The sequence below is a fragment of the Corapipo altera genome, unplaced genomic scaffold (genome assembly GCF_003945725.1).
Source record: "Corapipo altera isolate COAL_440 unplaced genomic scaffold, ASM394572v1 0, whole genome shotgun sequence".
Classification (NCBI taxonomy): Eukaryota; Metazoa; Chordata; class Aves; order Passeriformes; family Pipridae; genus Corapipo; species Corapipo altera.
In genome coordinates, this window is record NW_020884872.1 from 33,414,153 (window position 1) to 33,437,433 (window position 23,281).

Sequence of the window (23,281 nt, forward strand, 5' to 3'; positions counted from 1 at the left end):
ACCTTGTTGAACCTTATGAGTCAATTCAATGGAGTCCAAAAAGAAACTGTTAAATGGGTCAGCCAAAATGAAAATATATTCTGTTGTCTTGTGAAATGTATTCAAGGCATACATTGAATTGACAATTTAAAAAAAAAAAAAAAGATATTTTTTCAAAATTGATAGTTATGTATGTTCAGTAATATCCACAAGAACTTTGCCAAGGGATTTTGCACATACTGTTGTTTTGATTCTGTTTATGATACACTTTTTAAACTATGTCAGGGTTTATATTCTTATTGCCTGTTAAGTCTCCTGTTATTCCTCCATAGGTAAGAAATCTCTGCTACATGGTAAGCAGGAGAGAGAAACTGAAGTTGTCCCACAGTAAAGTACATGAACAGGTCTTCAATTTGCAAGTCCAACTCATTAATCAGGAAATCGCTGCAGGTAATCATATAAATGTAAAATATTTACAAATTCTGCATGTATTTAAACTAAAACTGTGTGTTCTCTGTGTATTCCTGCTTAGTGTTTTTAACACATAAAACTGCCTTGAAAAACTTTCTTCAAGTACACAATCAATGGAAGTAACAACACACAGAGAACTCTTTAATCTCTTAAAATATTTACTTGAATATTTCTTTATTTTATGGCTGTTCCCGGTATATGCCTTTTGCTTATTAATCACTGTGGTATCCAGATAGCGGAAAGGAACTGGTGGTGATCTCTAAGGTTTTTGCTTCCTTGGGCTGCTGGTCTATGGCACTGGTTCCCCACAGCAAGCTCTGCACTGGTACTTGGTTCTCCAGCTGAGAAAGCTTTTTTTTCTTGCTGTCAGAAGTTTGTTTTCTTCAGGCAAGAGAGAAGAGTGACTGATAGGAATCATTGCTGTTCTCGTGGTGCCTCACGAGCAGTGCATAGAGGCATTTCTTAGCTTACCATCTGCAGTTGCTCTCCTTCCTTCAAAAAGAGTTTAAGTACTCTTGTTATTAATAGTGACTAGTAACTGTTTAGGAATGCTGAGGTGCCAAACCCCATTCTGCCCTTCACTTCTATAGCAACTTTTTGAAATAAGGAGCACATTTCGAAAGAGGAGAGTATGCATTACAGTGTAATTACTGTGGAGTTTTTAATAGGGAGGGCAGCTATTGTTCTATGCCAAGTTAAGATCTCTCTGGTCTGTCAAAAAACATATTGTATTTTTAATGACTAGTTTAGGATGAAGTCTTTGTGCTTTTTTTCTCTACCCCTGAAACATGGATAGGTTTCATTAATACTGATAAGATAGGTTTTTTGACCTGTTTTAAATAAGACTAGTATGCTGTGGAAGCAGCAGTACTCCGAAGCACTTTGATTTTGTGTTAATGTATTTTAGTAGAAATATCTACTAAATTTATTTTATGTCTTTACAAACACAAGTGATTTTTTTAATGGTTATTAGAAAAGCTTGATAACTAGTTTGCAATGGGTGCCATATGTATATAATATCATAACGACTAATATATTGGGGTGAAAAGATTTTTCAAGCATAGAGAATTTTATAATACAAAACAGAGAGCTGAACTAAATCCAAATTGAAACTCAGTTTGAAGCATCGTTTTTTGTTCATCCAAAACTGAATATGAACCTTTTTTACAGCTTTGTTGGAACTACTTCAGTCATATCTCGAAACTAGTTCAATTCACTGGCTGAAAGCCCTGTAAAAAGGGCACGTCGTTGTTTTTAATGGAAATGCTTAAATGCTTACCCAAATTCCAAAGTGGTGGTTAATTTGGTACAGTTTTCGTTATCCCAGCTTCTCTTTAATGTCCTAAAATCATTTCCCACTAATTGTTTGCAAATGCTTCTTACTGTTGCATGACCTTATAATGGACTATAAAACTTGTTATGGATAAAAAAACCAAATTACCCATTTTAAAAATGCCTTTTTTTTTCCTTGCTCCCTCATCTCTTTCTCCTGTAGGCCATACCCTGACAAGTGCACTAGAGAACACACTGTTCTATCCACCTCCCAGGATCACCCTAAAGTTAAAAATGCCCAAATCAGCATTAGGAGATTGCAAAAATAACTCGCTGAAGCCTGGTAACAAACCGCTTTCTCCTGAAAACAACAGTACTGTTTACAGCAAACGGAGCGTGCCGATGTCAAAGGAATCGTTTGAAATTAAAGCAAAATCTTACACCAGGTATCAGCACGACAGCAGAAGTAATGGGTTGCTGGCAGGGATCGGCAAGCCTCGGAGTGAGGCAAAGGATTCTGGCCCCACGCAGATGATGGAGTTTCACCGGGGTCAGCCGTCCGGGAAGCCTTTAGCGCTCCAGGCTGCTTTGCATGGACAGTCTTCCATTGGGAATGGGCGGGTGCAGCAGGAGAATTCAAGGCTGATGGCCAAGTCCAATGGTTTGATGGGCAGGGCTGGAGACGTGAGCCAGAGAGACAGCTCCAGCCAGACACCCTACGAACAAGAGTCCATGCTCACAGCTCACTTGGCCAGCCAGAGCGGTTTCAGAAAATCCACCATAGAACATTTTAGCCGGTCCTTTAAAGAGGCTACCAATAGTCTAGTGAGGACCACGGAAGATCTCCGGTGCTGTGAAAAACCAACAAGAAGACTTGCAACAAAAGATCGCTTGTGGAGCAAGCAGACACTTGAAGGTGCTCCATACCAGGACAATGATGGGTACTGTCCTGACTTAGAGCTGAGTGACTCTGAAGCAGAAAGTGATGAAAACAAAGAGCAAGTGAGGTTAAGACGAAGTAGCTCAGAGAGAGAAAGCCCAAGTAAGGACTTTGGAAGAGATTGTCACAATAGAAACAAAAAGAATATGATTTCTCACAGTTCGGTACAAAGGTGATTAGAAGCCCCCACGGGGTAATTCAGCCTTTATGTAGTCCCGTGTACCAGTGCAGAGCTCATTATCAAAAGGTTCCAGAAAATATTCTAGGACCTATGTTAGGAAGAGCTGCAGTAGGGGATGGGGGGAGGGGAGAGAAATCAGAGTAGTTTTGTTCAACTGTGAATTGGTTTGCAGTCTTCGCAAGGTTAGCTCATTTGTCCACAAAATCATGTGGAAATCGTGTGTTTTTCTAGAGGGTAACATCTGGGAGAGCACAAAGTGGTTAATCTTTGCATAAATTCAGGAAACCACTTCCCCCTTACCAGCTTATGTGCGAGGCAACGTGTTCGTGTGAAGTCAGTCTTGTGATGGTGGACAGATTCTAAAGTCCTTGCATTGCTCTAATTTGTTGCAAGAGACTGCAAACGGAGACACTGAAACTGCATTCTTACAGCACCTGCAGCATGGCTTTGATCCAGCAATGCACTTGTGGATGTGTTGGGAAGTTAAGCATGTGAAAAGTCCTGCTGGTTTCCCCGGGAACCATTGTGCTCAGATCTCCGAGCATGTGCTGGTGTGCTCTGCTGGATCAGGCCCTAAGTGACTACTAAGTGACGATCCCCTTCTGCAGGAGCTTTGAACTGCAGTGGCATTTGCAGGCTCCTTGCAGAGGGTGGAAGCAGGCGTCGCTGGCGCTGCCAAACTTGCTGACCTCTAGACGTACTCCCGTTCCCTGCTTTTGCTGAAGGTTTTGTTTCTCTTCACAATAACTTGCTTATTTTGTAAATATAAAACTTCTAGAACTTCAGTTTTTTTAATCTCTGTACATAGTTGCTTGTTGTGGGATGCACTTGTAAATATTTTACCCAGCTAACAAGTACAGATGGCTAATTTTGTGGATAGTGTTTACAAAAGTAGATGTACTACTTCAAAGAAAAATGCTATTTGACACTTACATTTAGGCAATCACCGGTGATGCCAGGTTCCTCTTGAAACTGAGATTTCATATCCAGAGGTGTTTTTACCTGGTATTTTTAAAGTTGGCTGAATTTGAAATAATTTTGGCTGAATTTTTTTGCAGGTGCAAATTTTCAACCCTAGTTGCCTGAACACAGGCATAGGAGCCTTCTGGCATCTAGGTCTGTAAAATTTTAGCCAATCATCATTTGGAGTATGGGTTTTTTAATTGCTGAAAACCTACTATTTTATTAAGCTGCTTTTCAACCTCTGGATCAGTTGCTGTTTCCCAGTCTAACACATTTTTGGTGTGTCCTTTAAAATCAGCACTTGTTAAATAGTGACTGAAGTTCAGCCAGTATTGAGGAAGCGAGAAGGGAAGGGAATCCCTTTCTGTTTGTTTCAATGACAGGGGATTTTTCTTTAAATGCAAACTAACTTCTTGTTTTCCAGATGATGTTGTGTTGATCAACGAAGTAACTGCACTGTTTTTCTCTGAAATGCTGTACATTTCATAAATACACAACATCCTCTGTCCCCACATCACTGGCTGAAATGGCCCATAGGTTGTATAGGGCATGTCATACAGCTCCTTTCTGTTGAGGGTTCAATTTTGTCTGGAAACAAAAGGTGTTCCCTACCCAGCGTGAAGATGACTATGCAGAATCCAAACAGCAACTTGTTTTTCTTCATGGTTTTAATTTATTGCTTTTAGCTTGGGAAATGGCAACAACATTTTCAGATTTGTTTTAAACTTTGAAATCTCCCTAGTTGCAATAGGACTAGCAGGTCAGGGGCTGGAGGACTCTTCAGTAGTGAAATAATAAAAAAAAAGTATACTTGGCAAACCTGCTCTGTTTGCTTCATGCATCTTAATTTTTTTTTTACTTTTTGATTTTATGTATATTTGTGTAATTGATCTTTCTAGAGCTGTATCTTCAAGATTATTTCATTTGGTGTAAATATGCAGTAGCATTTTAGGTTTCCACATATTTTATTTTAATGGGAAATGCTTTGTGTTCTAAGCCATGGGTCATTCAGAAAAAGTAAACAAATATCTATTCATTTGTATTCTGGTTCTGATTCTCTTAGTTCTCCTTCAATATTTATTAGTAATCCTCTCTCACTGGTTTTGAAATTTTACAATGCTTTTATTGGGAACACTTATCTGGGAGGTCAGCAAAGTGTTCATATTATTTTGTGGCTGGAAGCATATGACAGAAGAGAGGGAAAATGGTGCTTTAGCAAAACTCAGCGTTTCTGCTCTTCTAAGGTTATCAATTCAGTTGTTTCCAGTCTGGGCAATGGTTTTGCTAATTTTTACATGATCTTAATAGACATATGAAGGAGCCCTTGGTTATGTAGTTCTCAAGTATTGTCCCCAAAGTGCATTTGCTAGTTTTTATTGTGCGTTCGGTGGCTAACTGTTTGAAGTATTACCTCTTAACTTTATTTGTCAATTTTTTTTGTGTTTTTGCATTTTGTTTTATATATATAAATATATATATATTCAATTTTCCAAGATGGACTCGGTCTTTTTCAGATGTCCCCTTTTTACAAGTACTTTTTCATTAAATTATGAAACTGCTAACAATATTTTCATTTGTTGTGATTTATTCAGGGCTTTTCCCTCTGTGTCTGGCAGGTTGTGAAACTCGTCAGTACTATGTCCATCAGGAGTAAATTATTTCTGCAGATCTGGCAATGCTTTAACAAGTTAAGTATCCAGGAAAACCCTTCCCCTTCAGCATCCCAAAAAAGAGTCGCTGAGCACTAATTTGCTGTGTATAGCAAATAGTGCAAGCCTGGCTTTTGTTTCTGCCTAGCTGAGCAAATGTAGCAGACTATTTGCTGCCCTGGCCTCGCTTTTCAATGTATTTGCTTATGCTGTAGTATGGCTGGTTTTCCCTGGTTGGACAAAGTGGGTTACAGAGGAAGAGCCGTAGCCAGGCCTTCTGTCTGATCCCTCTTCTTCCCACAGACGTGCACAGCTAAACACAGCCGGCTATTGCCCTGTATGTGCAAAGGACTAATCAGTGCAAGCAAGTTCCTGGGTTGATGTTTCATGTCAGTTTAACACGGACTTTTGCTGTAGTTCCCCCTGCTCCCACAGGCTGGTGCTGTGAGGTACCTTGCTGTCAGAGAGGAGCTGGTCCCTGTGATAGAGCAGGGAAGAAGGCAAGAGGAAAAGGAAGGTGGAGAGAAAGGAGTGGGTGTAGCTGTACAACTGATCCGATAGCATCCTTTGTGCTCTGACCAGCTCTGCAACTGGCAGCATCCAAGAGGGATGGGGAATTGGCAATCTGGGTGTTGCAGGCAGCAGTGGGTGTCCCTGCCAGCAGTGGGTCTGGCAGCAACAGAGTGAGTGGAAAGCTGAGCAGCCAACATGCTTGTGGCCTGGTGTACAGGCAGGAGTGACTGAGCAGGTGGCCCTAGGCAGGCTGGGACCGGAGCTGGAGATAGCTGGGTGAAACGGAGCTCAAGTCCCTCAGCTGAAAAGCAAAAAGGAGGTAAAAAAAGGGGGGAAAGGTGGTAAAGGTGCAGACAGAAGAGAAGAAAAATCAGCACTAGGAAGAAGCAGTAAGTGTCGGACTGTCAGCTGTTTTTCAGGACCAGGATTTCTTTTTTCCTGAAGGCGATCTTGCAATAAATTCCAGGAACAGACTTCCTTTTTTGACTTTCTGATTGGTGGCTTCTAATTCCCTGTGCATATACAGTCTGCTTGTGTCTGGGAAGTGGGGAAGACAGGGCCAAGGAAGGAAACTGGTATACTCATTATTTTGGAAACAGTTGCTGTTGGTTTGTAGAGTCTTTACAAATAGTCGTGGTTACTGGTTGATGGAAACTTGGGCCAAGCACTAACAGGGGCTCTGTGGTGATTCCCAGCACCATCATTTCTGCATTTGTGTTTCTGTCCTAAGAGAAATGTTTCTCGGTTATGATTTGCATATGTCATTTGTAGAATGTTTTCTTTGCACCATGAATTCCAAACCACAGAGGGAGAAATTACAAGTGTTTGGATATTTAACATAAGCCTGAAACATTCACTTGATTTTGATGTGGCACCACTGACAACTCGGCCTGGATATACAGGCTGTGCTGCAGACGCATGATGTGTGTCTGATACTGGGAGGGACCGAGCGTTACCAAGTGTTCCAAGCCTGCCTCTGTGAGCTGCAAAGATAATCCAGCGAAACCACTCATTTTGATTGTTGGGAATTTTGATGATCCCAGTGCTTGTAAAGGTTTAGCACTGCAGGGAATTGACACATCTAGTAGGAAAACATGCTTTTGATGTGAATTAAGGAACAAAAGGAAGCTGCTTGCACAACCTGGGAGCTTGGCATGTGAGGGAAAAACACCGGGGAAGGGCAGAGATGGAAAACAATGGAGTGCCTCAATGCAGCTTCTTTAGGAAGAAGTGAAGACTCACAGAATTCTGGGTTCTGGTTTCATGAGAGATGCCATGCTACTGCTGCTTCTGAACCTTGTGCCCACTTCAGAGCTCAACAGGCTATTACCCCTCCTGGGGTGCAATTCTGCAACATATCCCTCTTGCACAGTTGATCCTGGGATAACTGCTGCCAGGCTCTGCTCCTAACCAAGTCAGCACATCTGTAGGGATGTGACAGAAGTGGATTAAAGTGACTGCAAGCACAGCTTTCTGAAAGAAAATGTTACATAGCAGTGAGGGTAAGTTGTTTGAAAATAGCAGATGTGCATGCCTATTTCTGTTCCTCAAGTTAACCCCTCTGCAGATAGCTTGGATAGGTTTTTGACTACATGGTTAAGGAGAAGCAGCCTCAGATATTTGCTCATTAGTTTCCCTGCCTCTGTGCATACAGCTTCCCCATAATCTTTCTTTTTCCAGTAGGCTTCTTTTGTGTGGGACAACCTCCTAGATCCACCTTGCCCTGCCCTTTCTCCGAGACTCTTCTTTTGTTTCAGGCTGGGCAGACCCTCCCTGCCTTCCCATTGCTTTCTCAGCAGCCCTGAAGCCGGGTATCTACCTCGCCTAGGCTGCCTTATCTGATACATTGTTTTAAATCTCTAGGTAGGCTCCATAATGACACCTTTATGGTTGCTTTTGGCTTAACCATCGTGAAGACATTTTTTCCAGTTTCTGTTGTTTTTCCCCAAGTGCTGCCCCACCCACCCTCACTCCAGCCAGGGAAGAGCACTGGGCAAGGCAGGACACATTAGGGTGGACAAATTACTGTGCTGAGGAAAGATTTAAAACCTAACACAGCAACAACATTAAAGGAAAATGCTGTCAGGAAATCTCCTGGTCATCTGAAAGATCTTGAGCCTGTGACACAGATATCAAGATACCACAGAATGGTTTGAATTGGAAAGGACCTTAAGGCTCATCCTGTTCCAATCCCCCTACCATGGACAGGGACACCTTCCACTAGATCAGGTTGCTCAAAGCCCCATCCAGCTTGACCTTGAACACTTCCGGGGATGGAGCAGCCACGACTTCTGTGGGCAACCTGTTCCTGTGTCTCACCATTGTCAAGATACGCCACTCTTTTTATTTTCTGTGGTCTCAGCAACTGCAAGGAGACCACTGGAGTAGTATCTATAAAAAGAAAAGGTGTTATATGCCATTTGGGAAAATGGCTGTGGTTATACCTTTGGAAGTGCAGGCTCTAGTGGGGGATTGAGTCATCAGAGGGGGAAAAACATCCCTAAAGTAGCCCACCCACTTTGACTGAAACCTGGGTGTCTGGTTGCATTCCTTTGTAGTTCCATCTCCCTTATCTCAGAAGGGCGGTGCTGAGTAGTTTGGGAACCCAGTCACTGGCATTTTAGGCTCCATTTGCATCTGGTTGAATAAAGCCTGGCCAAAGTACTTTCCTTCCTTAGAACTCATGGCTCAGCTATTGTTCTGTTGTCTCCTCTAAAATGGAGTAGGGGCATTGTCTTATTCTTTTCCTGATTATTCCTTCTAGAACAAGCCAGACATCTCTCCTGGCTTAAGGAAGCACAGAGGCCTCAAACCTGGATGAGCCAGGTGATGTAAGATACTAATAAGCAAGTTGTAGTTTACACTCGTTACAAATGGCTAATACATTAACCAGACTTTCCTCAAATTGCCTGGTTTAAATTAAGCTCTGAGCAGTCACCCTAAACCTGCAGTTAATTTGAATATTTCTGATTTGGACAAGGACAACTTGTGTGCCTGTAAGCCACAAACACTGAAAGCACTGTTGCTAAATCAGCTACTTGAATGAAAGATGCTGCCTTCCCTGAAGTCCTGGCTCCCATGCATGGCTTCTGTTGTGACTGTAATTTTGCAGCTGCTGTAGCACAAATCAATGGTCTTTTTTTTTAACCTGAGGCAAGCAAAATGCAAATCCAGGTCACGTGGGGTACAGAGTGCAGAAAAGTAAGGCATTAATGAAAAAATATCTTGGCTGTGCTTCACCGAAGAATAGTTTTCTGAAGCTCCCTGTTGCCTGACTGCTCCTGGTGCAGAGCAAAGGCCTGCAAAGGCACTGACTGGGAACTCTGAGCACCACAGGACCTGGCACTTGTGGGTGCTTCTGTGACAAAGAAGTTGGAGGTGCATGTGTGACAGTGTGAGGGTGTTCATGACAGACTTGAGAGACTGGCTGCACTGGAAGGGGTCATGATGTTTGCTCATAGCACTATATTCTCAAGTAAGAGATGGTTTTTCATGAGCCTCTAGCCAGTACATAAGAAATTATGCTGAAATAAGTCTGCATAATAAACTGTGGTACTGCTGTTGGTTCTGAGAGAAACTGGACTATAAAGGCTAAATACTTCAATACGACTTCATGGTAATTCGGTGCAATCTTTCTTAGGATTCCCTGTTTGAGATTCTGAATCCATTCTGCATTAACTTGTGTGACAGCGGTGTTAGACACATAAATTAGTCAATGGGCACAAGTTTGCTGCTGCCACCTTCTCCCGAGGACACATGTGCAAACAGGAAAAGGGAGTACTTTGACAAATGTTTGGACTGTTATGAGTGTTTAAATACACAGTTGTGATCATCCAGACTAGTAAGCAGTTGAGACTTCTCAGCAGTTTGATTTCTCCTGGACCTACTTGTTGCTTACTAACAAATAAAAACTCGATCTGGACATGCAAGTCAATTCCAAGAACTATACTTGTCTGCAAAGAAGTGCCTGGCAGTGCTAACTCTTTCTTTCCAGCCAACTGATTGCAGTGACTGATTTTGTATTTCTACCTCTGCTCTTGCTTGGTGTTTTTTGGTTTGGCTTGTCCATCCATCTGTCCCCCCCTCAAATGCAGTGTCATCTGCTAGTGGTGAATTCTCATGTGCCTGAATGGATTTAACAGCAGGATTTAACAGGCTTGCACTGAGGTAGTGGCTCTTTGGGCTCCACTGTCCTTGGCTGCACAGTCCCTGCTCTCGGCTGCACCTTGCCCATCTGAAGAGAAGGCTTGACAGACTCCCTGTTCAGAGGCAGCTGTTAAGATACAGACATCTGATATGTGACATTTGCACTTCGTACCAGGCATGGATAAGGCCTAAGCCCTCTCACCTTCCAGCAGGGAGGAGAGGACTAACAGTAGTAAAAAAAAAAAGACTAAAGGTGACAGAAGAAAGAATACTCTAAAAATGAAGAAACAGCAGGATCAAGCTCATAAAAGGAGGGAAGAACAACTGTGACTTTTCAGGAATGAGCATAAGCAAAAACCAGTCTCTTTATAGCTCTGAATTAATCCACCACCTCTTTTTGCCTACAGTTCTTAAGGGTGGGGGGATTTTTCCAGCTCTGTGGCCCACTAGGCTGTTCTCCAGAACTGCTGAGCATTTCCTGACTGCCAAGAAGGGTAATGGCTTCTGGCAGGCTCAGGGAACCTGTAGGCTGGGGGAGGGTTGTGACTTTGCCTTACCAAGGCCTCCTGCATCACAGATCTACTCTTTCTGTTCTTCATGGTTGTGGATGTTAAAATTCCACTTCCTCCTCCCTGCAAAGCAGGAGGAGCAAGCATATGATTTATCCATGTGGGATAAATGCTGACCTTCCAGCCACTTCCTTTGGAAGCCACAGAGGTACTGTGTGTGCTCCCTGTTAGTCAGATTTGGAAGCCACAGAGTAGACACTGTGACTGCAATGCAACAGTGGGAAGTTCCCGGTGGGGAAGGCTCAAGGAAGCACAACCTTTGGCACCATCTCTTCTGTGCTCTTCTTTCCCACAGTGAACTTGTACTGGCAGAAGACCTCAGCTGATGCTATCTGTGAAGGCACCCTGCTCCATGGATTCCTCTCTGCTTCTACCTTTCAGCAAGCCTAGATTAGCCATTACAGTGAAGACAAAGCAGGAATACTGTCCTTTGTAACTAGAGATCCAAGCTCAAAATACGTGGCACAGAGTTTGTGTTGTAACCTGGTGCTCGCAGAAGCTGTTAATTTTCTCCCAAGGTGTGTGCCAACACACAGCTTGTTTTGATGCCTCCAAACCATGGTGGCAAATGCTGAAGTCAGCAAGGAGCAGAGAGACTGGTGAGGTGGGTTGAGGGTGTGAGTATCTCCTGCTGCCACTAGATTCAGTAAGCTATTGAGTTGGCCAAGTATCCCAAATGGCCTCATAGTGTGCAAGGACAATGGGAGAGCAGCAAACATAGCTAAGCTTTGTAAGAATCGATAATTGTGCTTCATTGTACGTAATGAATTCTTTGCATACATTTTTTAAACCTCTGGATCTTCTTTCCTAGTTGTAAAATGTATAAAGAAGGAGAGATGTGGCTTTTTTTTTTCTGGATGTTTTTCTGCGTTGGCAGTTGCTGATAATTTGCTTGCCTCCCATTTGAGATGAAATCCTTCTGTCAGTTGTATGACACAGCAGTAGAGACAGGAAGAGAAAATTCAATGCTAAGCACTGAAGTAATGCCATGCAAGCCTGTGAAATAAAAGCCTAGCTGCTCAGGTAAGGTTAATAAAGTTAATAAAGTTAATTAAGTTAATAAATATCACATTAGTTGTCCATTGAGAGAAGCCTACATGAAAGATGTGTTAGTAAGGTCATGTAGGCCCTGAACTTTTCAAATATACCACTAAAAGAGAAAAATGTGACCAAGTGCAGCCTGGGCTGTGAGCACCTGCTTCCTGAATAAAGGCAACTGAGCAAAAATCTTTGACAGGAGATAATTGCCAAGAGGAGAGTGTACGTTAAGGAACAGATAAAATCTGTAACAGGAGTTGTGCAGGCAGCTACCTGCTAAAAGACTATGGTTGTGTTCAGTGCCACTCAAATAATGGGGCTGCTCCACATGCCAGCTCGAAACAAGAATCTGGGTGTGGGAGAAGTGAGTTTTGGAGCAGCAAAGTTAATTCTCGTTTGTGAGGACAGTGGTGAGCCCAGCCTGTGCCTGATTGGTGAATCCTGAGTTGCCAGGAGGAGACACACAGGACACGGAGCAGTGAGAGGAAGTCGCTTGACATCACTGATCCCTACAGGGATAACCGAATCCAAGTCAAAAGGCAATATGTCATGGGGTGCTGAAGAGGAGAGCTGAGATTTAAAAAGCACCCTTTCCTTTATGATTTGAGGCTTGGGAGGTGGAGTGGTCATAGCACAGAGATAAGCAGGCACAACAGAGAACTGTACCTGGAAATTTTGATGCCAGCTGTTTGCCTTGCGCCTTTGGAAGTCATAAGGGCTTTACAACACAGGGAGTAAAAGAGGGCTTGGCACATGGAAGGCGCTGGATTTCTGGATAACCAGGGAAATGCTGCAAGAGCTGTGGAGAAGGATCCCTGGTGCTGGAAGTTGGGGCCAAGGCCAAAGCACAGCAAGAAGGCAGACAGAAACCAGGCCTTTTGGGAATCAGCCTCTCGGGGAGCCGAGAAACTTTTCCACCGCGATGGGAAATCTCTTCTCCCTCTTTTTCCTCCCTGCAGCTCTTGGAGGCGGGGGAGCCGAGCCGCTGCTCCTCGGGCAACCGCCGCTCCTGGCTCCCCGCGCTGGCCTTACGGCATGGAGACGAGCTTCCCGAATAGCCCGGCCTTCGCCCTCCCCGCCGGGCAGGACAGCCTGGCCCGGGCGGGGGACCCGCCCAGACGAGGGTACCCAAGGCGCGGCCGCCGCCCTTCTGCTCTCCCCGCTATAAGAGCGGCGGCGGCGGCGGCGGCGGCGGGACCTCTCCCGCGCGGCTGGAAGCAGGTAGGGCCGGCGGCGTGCGTGTGGGTGCGCGTTTTATTATTATTTATTATTGTTATTAATTATGGTTAATTATTATTGTTACGCTTCTCTCCCCTGTCGACAGGCAGACGTATATAGGTAGATACACACGCGTGTGTTTGCACGGCACGGCGGCACCCTCGGCAGTGATGCCGCCGCGCCGGGCGCTGTGCCCGCGCATCCGGGCGTGCGGGGGCGGGCCCGCCGGCGGAGCGGCCTTGGCCTTTCCCTCCTGCACCCCCGATTTAATTTTTGCCGCCCCTTTATTACTCCCCCCCCTTTTATTTTTTTTTTTTTATAATTTTTTTTCCCCCCCCTTCCCCCATCTTCTTTCCTCCCAGCAGGCCGGTGCGGGGGAGGAGGTGTGGAACTCGCACTGAGGGTCGGTGACGATTCCCTTCGCAGGCATGTCGTCCGTCCGGATCGAGTGCGTTGCCAACGAGGGCTACAGGATCGGGGAGTCGCCCGTGTGGGACGAGAAGGAAGGCGTGCTCCTGTACGTGGACATCTCGGGTAGGAAGGTGTGCCACTGGAGCCCGGTCACCAGGCAAACTCAGGCCATCTCCGTGGGTAAGGAGCCGCTGGAAAACCCTCTGCTGCATGCGGGAGTTGTGTATTCTGACTCCGCGCCGTGTCCCTCGGCAGCTGCATGGTGCTAATCTTCTGGAGACCTTTCCTAGGCCTACAGGACACTGGGGCTTTGCACAGACACTAGGTACAGGCCAGACTTAGTCCTGGGGACTTTATGGTTTTGTAGTACTGGGTTATGTTTGATCTACAACTAGCAAGTTGGACAAAAGTCCTCTTTTGTTCCACATTGTCCCAGAGGTAAAGTTCCACTGTTGGTTTCTGTGGTAGTTTTGTTCTGGTTTGAATGAGCAATGCTCATAACATTTTTTGTATTGTAAAAGATTTCCAATAGCGAATTAAGAAGTTGATATATTTTAAGGTAACAGTATCACCAGCCAGAGTCTCAGTAGTTTTAAGTATTTATTTCAGAAAGGAAGAGATATGCTAACTCTCATAAAGAAAAAGTTGCAGATTTGCTGCTGGTGTGATAATGTAAATATTTGTCTGTCTGAAGACAGCTCCTTAAGTGGTTTCAGTACAATTTTTTTCTCATGTTCAGTAACACTTGGAGAAAATCAATTTTGCCTACCCATAAGCTGCTGTCATTATTCACAAGAAATTAATCTGGGCTTATCTGCCCTTCAAATTACTGTAGTTAGCAGTTTTAAGGTGAGAGAAGACCTGATATTAATTTGGGAAATGTTGCTTCCCAAACTTCTTTCCTCTTAGCTTAGCTGAGACAGTGTGCTTCTCCGGGCCTTCCCCCCAACTTGACCTGCTCTCAAAGGTGTAGTCTTTTCATATGGCCTCCCTGGAGATGTGGAAGGGATAGAAGCTGAAGTAGCTCCTTTTTTTATTTTTTTATTGTTTCCTCTCTTTAGTAATAAAATAGTTACAACTAATAGCTGTGTCTTTGGGAATACCATGGCTAAAAGCCACAGAAAAACTCCCAGACAGCCTAAGAATGTCATACTCAAGTAGTGGGTTTCCGAAGTGGAAACTAAGAGAGAAATTACTTGTTACTAAAATGTACGGAGAATTAAAACAACCACATAATACTTAGCAACAACGTCAAATGCCCTTTTTAACTCCACAGGGAAAACACTGCTACACACATAACTGTGCCTGGAGGGGAGACCCTATGGTCAGTTTTCTTTTTGGCATAAAATGGTGCTACAAATAAATCAATTCCTGCAGATGCTGCTATAACAAAGCCCTGCAGTGTCACAGTGGACTGAGCTGGCTGCAAGAGCCAAGATGCTCGCTTGCACTGTATTTGTGCAGTGAACAGCAGGGTGTCTGTGTCTGGATACCCCCCTTTCCTCTGCAGTGCTTATTCAGGAAGGTATGGGACTGTTTTTGTGTAGGGGCACCTGGGGAGCTGACACCTCCAGGAACAGCCAGTCAAGAGTGTGTGGACTGCTGTGCTTGGGGGCTGCTACTCCCTGGATAGGAGGAAGGCCCTGGGGGCTGCCCAGGTGAAAGGGCTTGTGGGAGCCATGGCCTCAGGTGTTTTCCTGGGAAAGCAAATGGAGAGTTGTGTTCCCATGTTCTGCTAGCAGAGGCCCTGCTGCTGGTACAGGCAGAAAAGCACTTTTATTGGTGTGGTTACTGGCAATCCAAAGAGCAACAAAATTACTACGTGTGACAGGTGCCACACACGGCTAACGGGACTCTGCTGACCTCTGTACTGGCACAAGAAGAAGAATTGGCACCCAGTCACCCAGTGTAAATGAGCCCAGACCACCAGCAGCCTCTGTAGTGGGGTCACACACCTCTAGGACATGGAGCTGCTGGAGTTGAGCTTGCAGTCAGGTGGGCATCTCAAGTGCTGGCAGTAAATAGCATTCAGATTTCTGGCACAGCGGTGCCACTGCCAGGGCTCCAAAGGGAAGGGACATCCTGAGCCGTGAGCAAACAGCCAGAAAGGACCAGTTCCTCTTGGCAGCAGTGGTGGCTGGTGGTAGTTATAAGTATTTGTGAAATTATTACCTAGTTATACCCCTGCAAAGCTATAAATACAAGAAATGTTTTATTTTTTTTAATTATTAAGTTGGTGATTAGTCTCATGTATATAAAATATTATACCAGACTTTATTGCCCTGCCTAAAGTTATTATTCCTTATATTACATCTGCTTGTAGGCTTTTACAGAAATGTTATCTTCACACTCACTAGGTTTTTTTACTAATTCCTTTATAATAACCTGCAATTGAGGTTTTATGCATAATAGCTCAAGTAAGTATAAATTAACTGTGGAATATATACTAGTTTTCTGTTTCCCTTTAACTCTTGGGAAGCTCCGCCACTCCTTGGTGTGGTTTTGGTGCTGCTGGAGGCATATTTGAACTGCACAGCAGAGTGTGGTGCAGGGGAGTGGCTCTCCTACCCAGTGTGGCCTGTCCCAGTGCAGAGATACTCTTGCCTCCATCAATATAGGGCGGTGCTAAACAAACACAGTTGCTCCAGAGCTGTTGTGGCAATTGATTTTTCCTTTGTGTTGGGGGGAACCCACACAGTAACCTGTTGTAAAAAGCCCTGTCCCCCCTTTAATGCCTGGGGTTTTTTTTTAAGCATCTAGCTGAACCAGATGCTGGTGATGATTATAGCTCCTGGGAGCAGTGGTAATACTTAAGTTTCCTGAGTTTATATGTCCTAATAAATGGTGATACCCTTCATAGCAACTTGCTGTATGCATTAAGTATGCCCTCTTAGCATGACTTAATCTGTTTCTATATATTTGGACTTCAATTTGTTTGGTAGAAAAGTAGGTTGTTTCTCTTGTCTGTGGTTTCACTGAGTTCAGTTTGCATGTCTAAAGTGGGCAGAAATGTCTTGCCATAGCACATCCCTCTTTTCCATTTCACCCTGTTTCTAGATGCTCCTGTGAGCTCTGTGGCTCTTCGGAAATCTGGAGATTATGTCATCACCCTGGGAACCAAGTTTGCTGCTTTGAATTGGAAAGAGGAGCAGGTAACCACCATTGCTCAAGTGGACAAGGACAAACCGAATAACCGATTCAATGATGGGAAGGTGGATCCTGCAGGGAGGTATTTCGCAGGTATGCTGCAGGGCGGTTCCTTCCCACCGGCGCTTGTTAGGTTTTGGTGATAAGATGCAGTGATCAGTTGTAGATGCAGCAAGTTTTCCTTCATAGTTAAATGGTGGGGGGTTTTTTTGTCTTCAGAGTTTAATCCCGTTTACAAATCTGTTTGTATCACCTGGGCACCATCTAATCAGGACTGTTTTTATAAAAAGAGACACACTGTTCAAAGTCTGCCTAGTTTTAAGATGAGAGCTTTGCCTTCTCCCTGTTGGCTGCTTGTTTTGAATACTCTCAGAATAGAAAGTACTTTTCCAGTTAGCAAGTTATTATACTGTGCGTTTTGTTCTTCATAAATCAGAATTTATAGATTGTATTTCTAAAAACTACGTGACTGTTTATACTGGAGAAGGCTCAGAGGGATCTTACCTGTGTATAAGTACCTGATTTGGGGGGGTGGTGAGGGAGTAAAAAAAAAGATGGAGCCAGGCTCTGCTCAGTGGTGCCACTCATGGGACCAGATGGAGTGGGCACAAACTGCAAATCAGCAAATTCTGTATGTACATAAGAAGACTCTTCTACTGAGGATGATCAAAGAGCGGAACAAGTAGTCCAGGGCGGCTGTGGGGTCTTGATCCATGGAGATCTTCAAGACTCAACACTGGCCTGAGGAACCTGTGGTATCTGACCCTACGCTGAGCAGGGGGTGAGGTGATCCTGGATGATCTCCAGAGGTGCCCTCCCACCTCAGCTGTCTGTGATCCTGTCCTCCTGTTTTTTAAAACATCGTTCTATGCATCTGCTCTGTAGTTCAGTCCCCAAGCTTACCTTAGCTTGCAGTTACCCAGCCTCTCAAGAGCCAGTCTCAGCTGCCAACTTCAAGTTGCAAAGATGAGATTTGCTTTTGAAGAGGCTTTAATGTAAGACTCATTGAGGGAGGAGGTAATTTTTTTCCAGTTTCTCAGCTCTACAAGACATTAAGATTTGTGGGAAGTTAAATGCTGGCCACACCTTTCTTAATATATGAATGACTGAATAAAACATTTTGCGGGAATCACGCTGCACACTTTCTACCACAGTTCAACAAAACCCCAAAGACTATGTTCTGTCATCTTTTGCTGAAAGCAAGCACTTCAGAAATCTACCTTTCTTTTGCTTTTAACCCAGTTTCTTCCTCAAATTTCAGAAGCCCCCTGCGCTGCTCCCTTCTACATTGTGATTATCATCATTGCGAGGGGCTGCCACCAAACCTGGAGGAGAGTCCATTCACTCTGAACCTGCTTTCTCCCCTTTGGCTCTGCACAGGTACAATGGCTGAGGAGACTCGGCCTGCCGTGCTGGAAAGACACCAGGGCTCTCTGTATACACTTTTCTCTGACCTCTCAGTGGTGAAGCACTTTGATCAGGTGGACATTTCCAATGGGCTGGACTGGTCGCTAGATCACAAAACCTTCTTTTACATCGACAGCTTGTCCTATTCAGTGGATGCCTTTGATTATGACCTCCAAACTGGAAAAATTGGTATGAATGACTGTATTCTAAAATAATTGGTTGTGCCTAAAGGTTGTGATGTTTGTTCCTGTTCTAGTTATTATATAGAGATGATCAGAGCTTTGGGAGTGCTTCTTCAGCAACCTCTTGAGAGCAAAACAACAGAAACCATATTAATGCCTATCTTCACCTGTATAGGTCCTGGCTCAAACCAGTCAGGGTCTGTTGGTAGCTCTATAAAGTATTTAAATTGCATGGCAGTTTTAGTAGTGATCTGTACTACTGTTACTAAACACAAGGCATATCTGATCTTCCAGTGTAAAACCGGCCAAGTGTTTCTCATTTGTCTAGGTTTCTGTGGCTGTGTGTTTCTTGCTACTGAAAGCATAGACCATCTTGTAGTCTTGTACAAAACCTCTGCCAGCTTCTCTAAATATTTTTTCACTGTTCACTGTCTTGTTTTTTAAAATATAAGCTTTTAAATGAAGATTCTGTAGAAAGAACGGGGCACCAATGGGAAAGCAGTAACTCAAATTTCCTTCCTTTATTTAAAACAAAACAATGCCTTAAGGGCTTCTGCAAGCTTGGGCAAAAGAAAAAATTCCAGTGACTTTGACTAATAATTTGCTTTTGAGTACATGGACTGCAGTATTTTACTTTAAAAGAACCTAGCCAATTTGATGTTGAATTTTAAAACTGAATTTAAAGTCATTTTGGGCATAGAATCCTGTCCCAGTGTCTCTGTGCTATGGCTTACAACTGAATTTTTCTTTAGGAAATAGGGTGCTTCTCCTCTCTCTCTTTCACTCTCTGTCTTTCTGTGGCAATCTGACAATCCCCAGGAGCAAAAAGGAAATTCATTAAAAATATTGCTGCATATGAGAAACATTGAAGTTGTCAGAGCATAAAATAAACAATGTTGGAAACTTGTGTTTCATTTTCTTTAATAACAATGGATAAAAGTTCAGATAGATTTGTTTGGTTTTAGGTTGATAATATGCCTTTGAAATTGATGCTTTGCCTAGCTCTTGTGTTTATATAAAAACTCTGAGTTTATAGATCTGAAGGTCAGTTTTGTGTTGAAATAGTGATTATTGGCATGTTGCAGCAATCTGTTTGAAAAGTCTCCAGTTGGAGCAACTCATGCTTCAAATTATCCAAACTGCTTTTAGAACAAGTAATTAATTTTATTAATATATGTAACATTAATTTATTCAGTTATTCATTTGATATTGTATGTAGGGAACATGAGTGGTGCACTAGAAAATAATGCCAGAAAAAAGGATTATAATTTCAATGGATAGAAACTGATCCACAGGCTTTCATGCTGGGAAACAACTATCTCAGGAAACAAACAGAGCAGCAGACACAATCTGTTTCCTTTATAAGAAAAAAACTCAAGGCTTCAGCACAGCTTTTGAAAATAATACTACAAATAACTTGCTGGGCTGTGACTGATAAAAATTTTAACAACTGTCTCTCTCAGTTGTGTGGTTTTTCCTACCCTGCAGGCAACCGTAGGAGTATATACAAACTGGAAAAAGAGGAGAGCATTCCTGATGGGATGTGCATTGATACAGAAGGCAAACTTTGGGTAGCTTGTTATAATGGTGGGAGAGTAATTCGTCTTGATCCTGAGACAGGTAAGCCCTTGCAAAAGGTGAACTGGAACTTTGTGTTCAAGAAAAAAAGAAAAAAGAAGAAATAAAAGCAAAGAATGAGAGGGGTTCCCCCCCTCACAGAAATGATATATCTGCTCTTTTTAAAAACAGTACTTTTTTTATTATTATTATTTTAAACAATTTCATGCCCCTGCTCTCAAAAATTACCTTTGTAAATAAGTCTTCTTTGTTCCCAGCATCTGTTGTGTTGGAAAAGATAAAGTTGCTAAGGAGATAATCATTATACTTGTGAGTTGTTTGAATTGTCATTCTCTTACATCCTCCAAACTTTAGACCAGTGTTTACCTCATCGATAAATGATGTAAATGAGTAAGCCATGAAATATCAAAGATGACTAAAGCCATTTTTGAGCCTTGTTTCTTCAGCATATTATATTATTTTGGATGGCCTACTGAGTTTAATACAATTTCCACATGACACTGATGCCAACAATATCTTTTTTACTGTTGAAAATAATTAAAAATATTTCATTAATTCCACAGCATTTTGTCATTCACATAGTAACATCTTGAGTGTACCTATTGTCTGAACCTGTTGTTCATTCCTGCTCTCATTTGGACTTTAGTGGTGTGCCAGAGATGATTTACTATGGGTAAAAAAAACATGTAAAGCACTTAAGGGAAGCTGAACCCCATTGCCTGCAAGGGGGCAGTGGGTGAGAATAGGAGTGTGATTTTGACAGATCCCAGGAAACACAAGTTTGCATAATGCAGCAGAGAAGCAACTGTGCTGAGCTGCATCTGGAGTCTAGTAGAAGGCATAGTGTTTTGTGGGGCTGCAGATTCAGGGATGCCAGTGTCCCTTGATGCATTCTGCTTCTGCAGTGCACAGAGGCACTGGCACATGTGCATCAGGCAGGTCAGGCTGCAGCCTCACTTCTGACTCTACTAGAAGCTCTTACTTGAGTCTCAGGCTGTGGTTTCCCCTTCACCTTTTGATCTCTATCCATCCAAGGTCTTGCCAACCTGCTTGACTTCTGTTCTGCAGAGTCTGCACCCCAGCTCTAGGAAAACAAAACTCCAGCTGGGAGATACCAGCAGCTCTGGGACTTGTTTCTGGTCCCACATCCTTTGTTGGGCAGAGTACTCCTTGGTGATGTCCACCAGCCCTCTGAGTACCCTCCTGAAGCAGTCGACTCTCTACATTTTTCCTCTCTGGTTCACTGTTTCTGTCTTCTTCCTCTCTGGCCTTCACCTTCTTCCTTTTTTCACTTGTTTTTCTTCTCTCTTTTGGAGATGTTTTCTTATGGGAAAGCTAGAGGGAATAGTGGCCATAAGCAAATGCATAGGGATACTAAGAATATTGACAGCAGAGTACATACCCCTAGTGCGCTCCCAGTCTCCAATTATGCTCACAGCTGGATGAAATACTGACGTGTTGATAAGTACCAGTGCATTTCTCTTCTGTGAACCTGTCTGTCTCCCCTCACTCATGTAAAACTCATAACATCTGCAGGGAATAGTAGTACAAAGTTTCACAGTTCAGTGTCCATGCCAAAAAGAGCCATCTTCTTCATGGATATCCCATGCTTACCTGCCCTCTCATGCTGTCATTTTAAAGTGATTTCTAAAAATCTGCAATTTGCTGAATTCTGAATGAATTGTAATTATTTAGGGAGATACCCAAGACATGTATGAAGAGAATTCCATGAAAGTCAGTCTTTGAATGCAAAAGAGCTATTAAGTGTGGCTTGAATGGCTGACAGCCAGTTGCAGATATATCTAATGATAAAGAGCTCATCTAAAACACATGAGGGATTTTCAAGTTTTAGCGATGTTAAAGCCTTGGGGGATTTTTGGACAGACGGGGTGAGGAAACTTGTTTGTTTGGCATCTTCACCTAAGTGAAGGTTTTGAGGTTCAGGGTGAAGCAGCTTTTCAGGTCTAGGCTTCTTTAGCATAGGTGGTTGCTGCCTTTAGATTCAGGATATGCTACAGGGGAAGACTGTGGTGGCTGATCTCACTAAGTTTGCCAAGGGCTCAAAAAGAATGTCTAACTTGTATGTGACATGCCTTGTCATACCTTTTGGTGACCTGCTATTCTTATGCAGTCATGTCTTTTAATTAGAATCCTAGAATCGTTAAGGTTGGAAAAGACCTCTAAGATCATTGAGTCCAACCATTAACTCAGCACTGCCAAGTCCACCACTAGATGATGTCTCTAAGCACCACATCTACATTTTTGAACATTTCAGGGAACATGAGATTAGCTCAGTTGGTTAGAGTATGCTGCTAAATAATGCCAAGGTCACAGGTTTGATCCCCATAGAGACCATTCACTCAAGAGTTGGACTTGATGGTTCTCGTGGGTTCCTTCCAATTCAGAATACTCTTCTGACTCCATGATCATTCCACCACTTTCCTGGGCAGCCTGTTCCAGTGCTTGACTACCGTTTCAGTGAAGAAATTTTTTCTAATATCCAGTTTAAACCAAATATTTTACAGTTCTTTCTAGTGAATGTTTTTAATATCCTTTGAATTTTAGTGTCTAAAAGATTTGCTAAGTTTCTCTCTTCTGTAGATACTAAGCACAAAGGAATATTTCAGATAGACTGTAGAGCATCCAGGTGCAGATTTTCTTGAATCTCCAGGGAGACATTGCTCATCTCAGAGCTTTGTAAATTATATCTTCCAGGCTGTTATCCATTGAGACACATCAAGGTCTCTCCCCTTGTCTCTGGGGCTCATGCCTCTTCTTTCACAGTCTGTGTCTTTTTCCCTTTGAATGCACTTCCCACCCATTTTCTCCCAGAACTGGGGTCAGCCAATTTCTAGGGTTCCCAACATCAAAGTTACTATTTCAACACATCAGTAAAGTTAGTTACTGTAAGGGGACCAAGCTCTTTATATATGCAGTTGGGGGAGCAGAGAAATTACAGGTTTTGTAAGGAGATTCATGTGCTCTAGCGTATTTCTAGAAAAAGAAATTCAATGCTAGGTAAATAAATTAAATTTGATGGGAATAAGCACTCCAGGATTAGCAAGAATTTTAGAAAAATCTGCTGTAAGGTGTCTTGACAGCCTTCTGGTTAGGGCTGGAGGCAGTCTGTTCACTACCACTGTAATTAAGACAGTAGCTATTTGTTGATGTAATAAATGAGTAATATTAGTTATGGTAGCACTAGTTTCTTCTAAACTTCAGACATGTCCCATGATCCTTATTTTATGCAAGCTTGATTTGAAAGGCTATTGAAATTTCAGGAAAAAGTTCTAGGAATTAATCTTCCTTAGCTGCAGGCACTAGAGGTGTAGCAGGAGGTCCGCCTCCACAATGCTGCACGAGGTCTACTCCCTCCAGGCTGCCTTTGTAATTAAAAGTAGAAAAGTCAGCAGGTCTAGGGTGTGATTCATGTGACCTGTTTTAGAGAGGAATTTTATCTCATTTCCATTGACTCCTCGGGCAGTCTAGGTGACTAGCTCAGATGCGCATCTCTGCTGTGGATGGTCGTGTTTAACTAGAGGACAGACTGAGATTGGGGTGGGATTTGTTTGTGATAACTGAGATTTGTGAAATGATACATCATCAGCAACTTTGTC

At 43.1% G+C, this 23,281-nt stretch overlaps 1 protein-coding gene across 6 annotated transcripts in view; it reads left to right on the forward strand.

Annotated features, from left to right (window-relative positions):
* Positions 1-23,281, forward strand: part of LOC113946906 (regucalcin) — an 84,823-nt gene that overhangs the window by 60,129 nt on the left and 1,413 nt on the right. For 2 of the 6 annotated variants that reach the window (XM_027642946.1, XM_027642938.1), the window contains exons 10-15: positions 312-429; positions 1,946-2,764; positions 13,366-13,530; positions 16,408-16,590; positions 17,878-18,093; positions 19,575-19,706. In XM_027642946.1, the coding sequence (XP_027498747.1) occupies positions 312-429; positions 1,946-2,764; positions 13,366-13,530; positions 16,408-16,590; positions 17,878-18,093; positions 19,575-19,706 (1,633 nt within the window). Of the gene's footprint in view, positions 1-311; positions 430-1,945; positions 2,765-5,422; positions 6,284-10,978; positions 12,943-13,304; positions 13,531-16,407; positions 16,591-17,877; positions 18,094-19,574; positions 19,707-23,281 lie in introns of those variants that run through there. The other 4 variants (XM_027642985.1, XM_027642976.1, XM_027642954.1 and 1 more) reach the window with 4 other exon arrangements.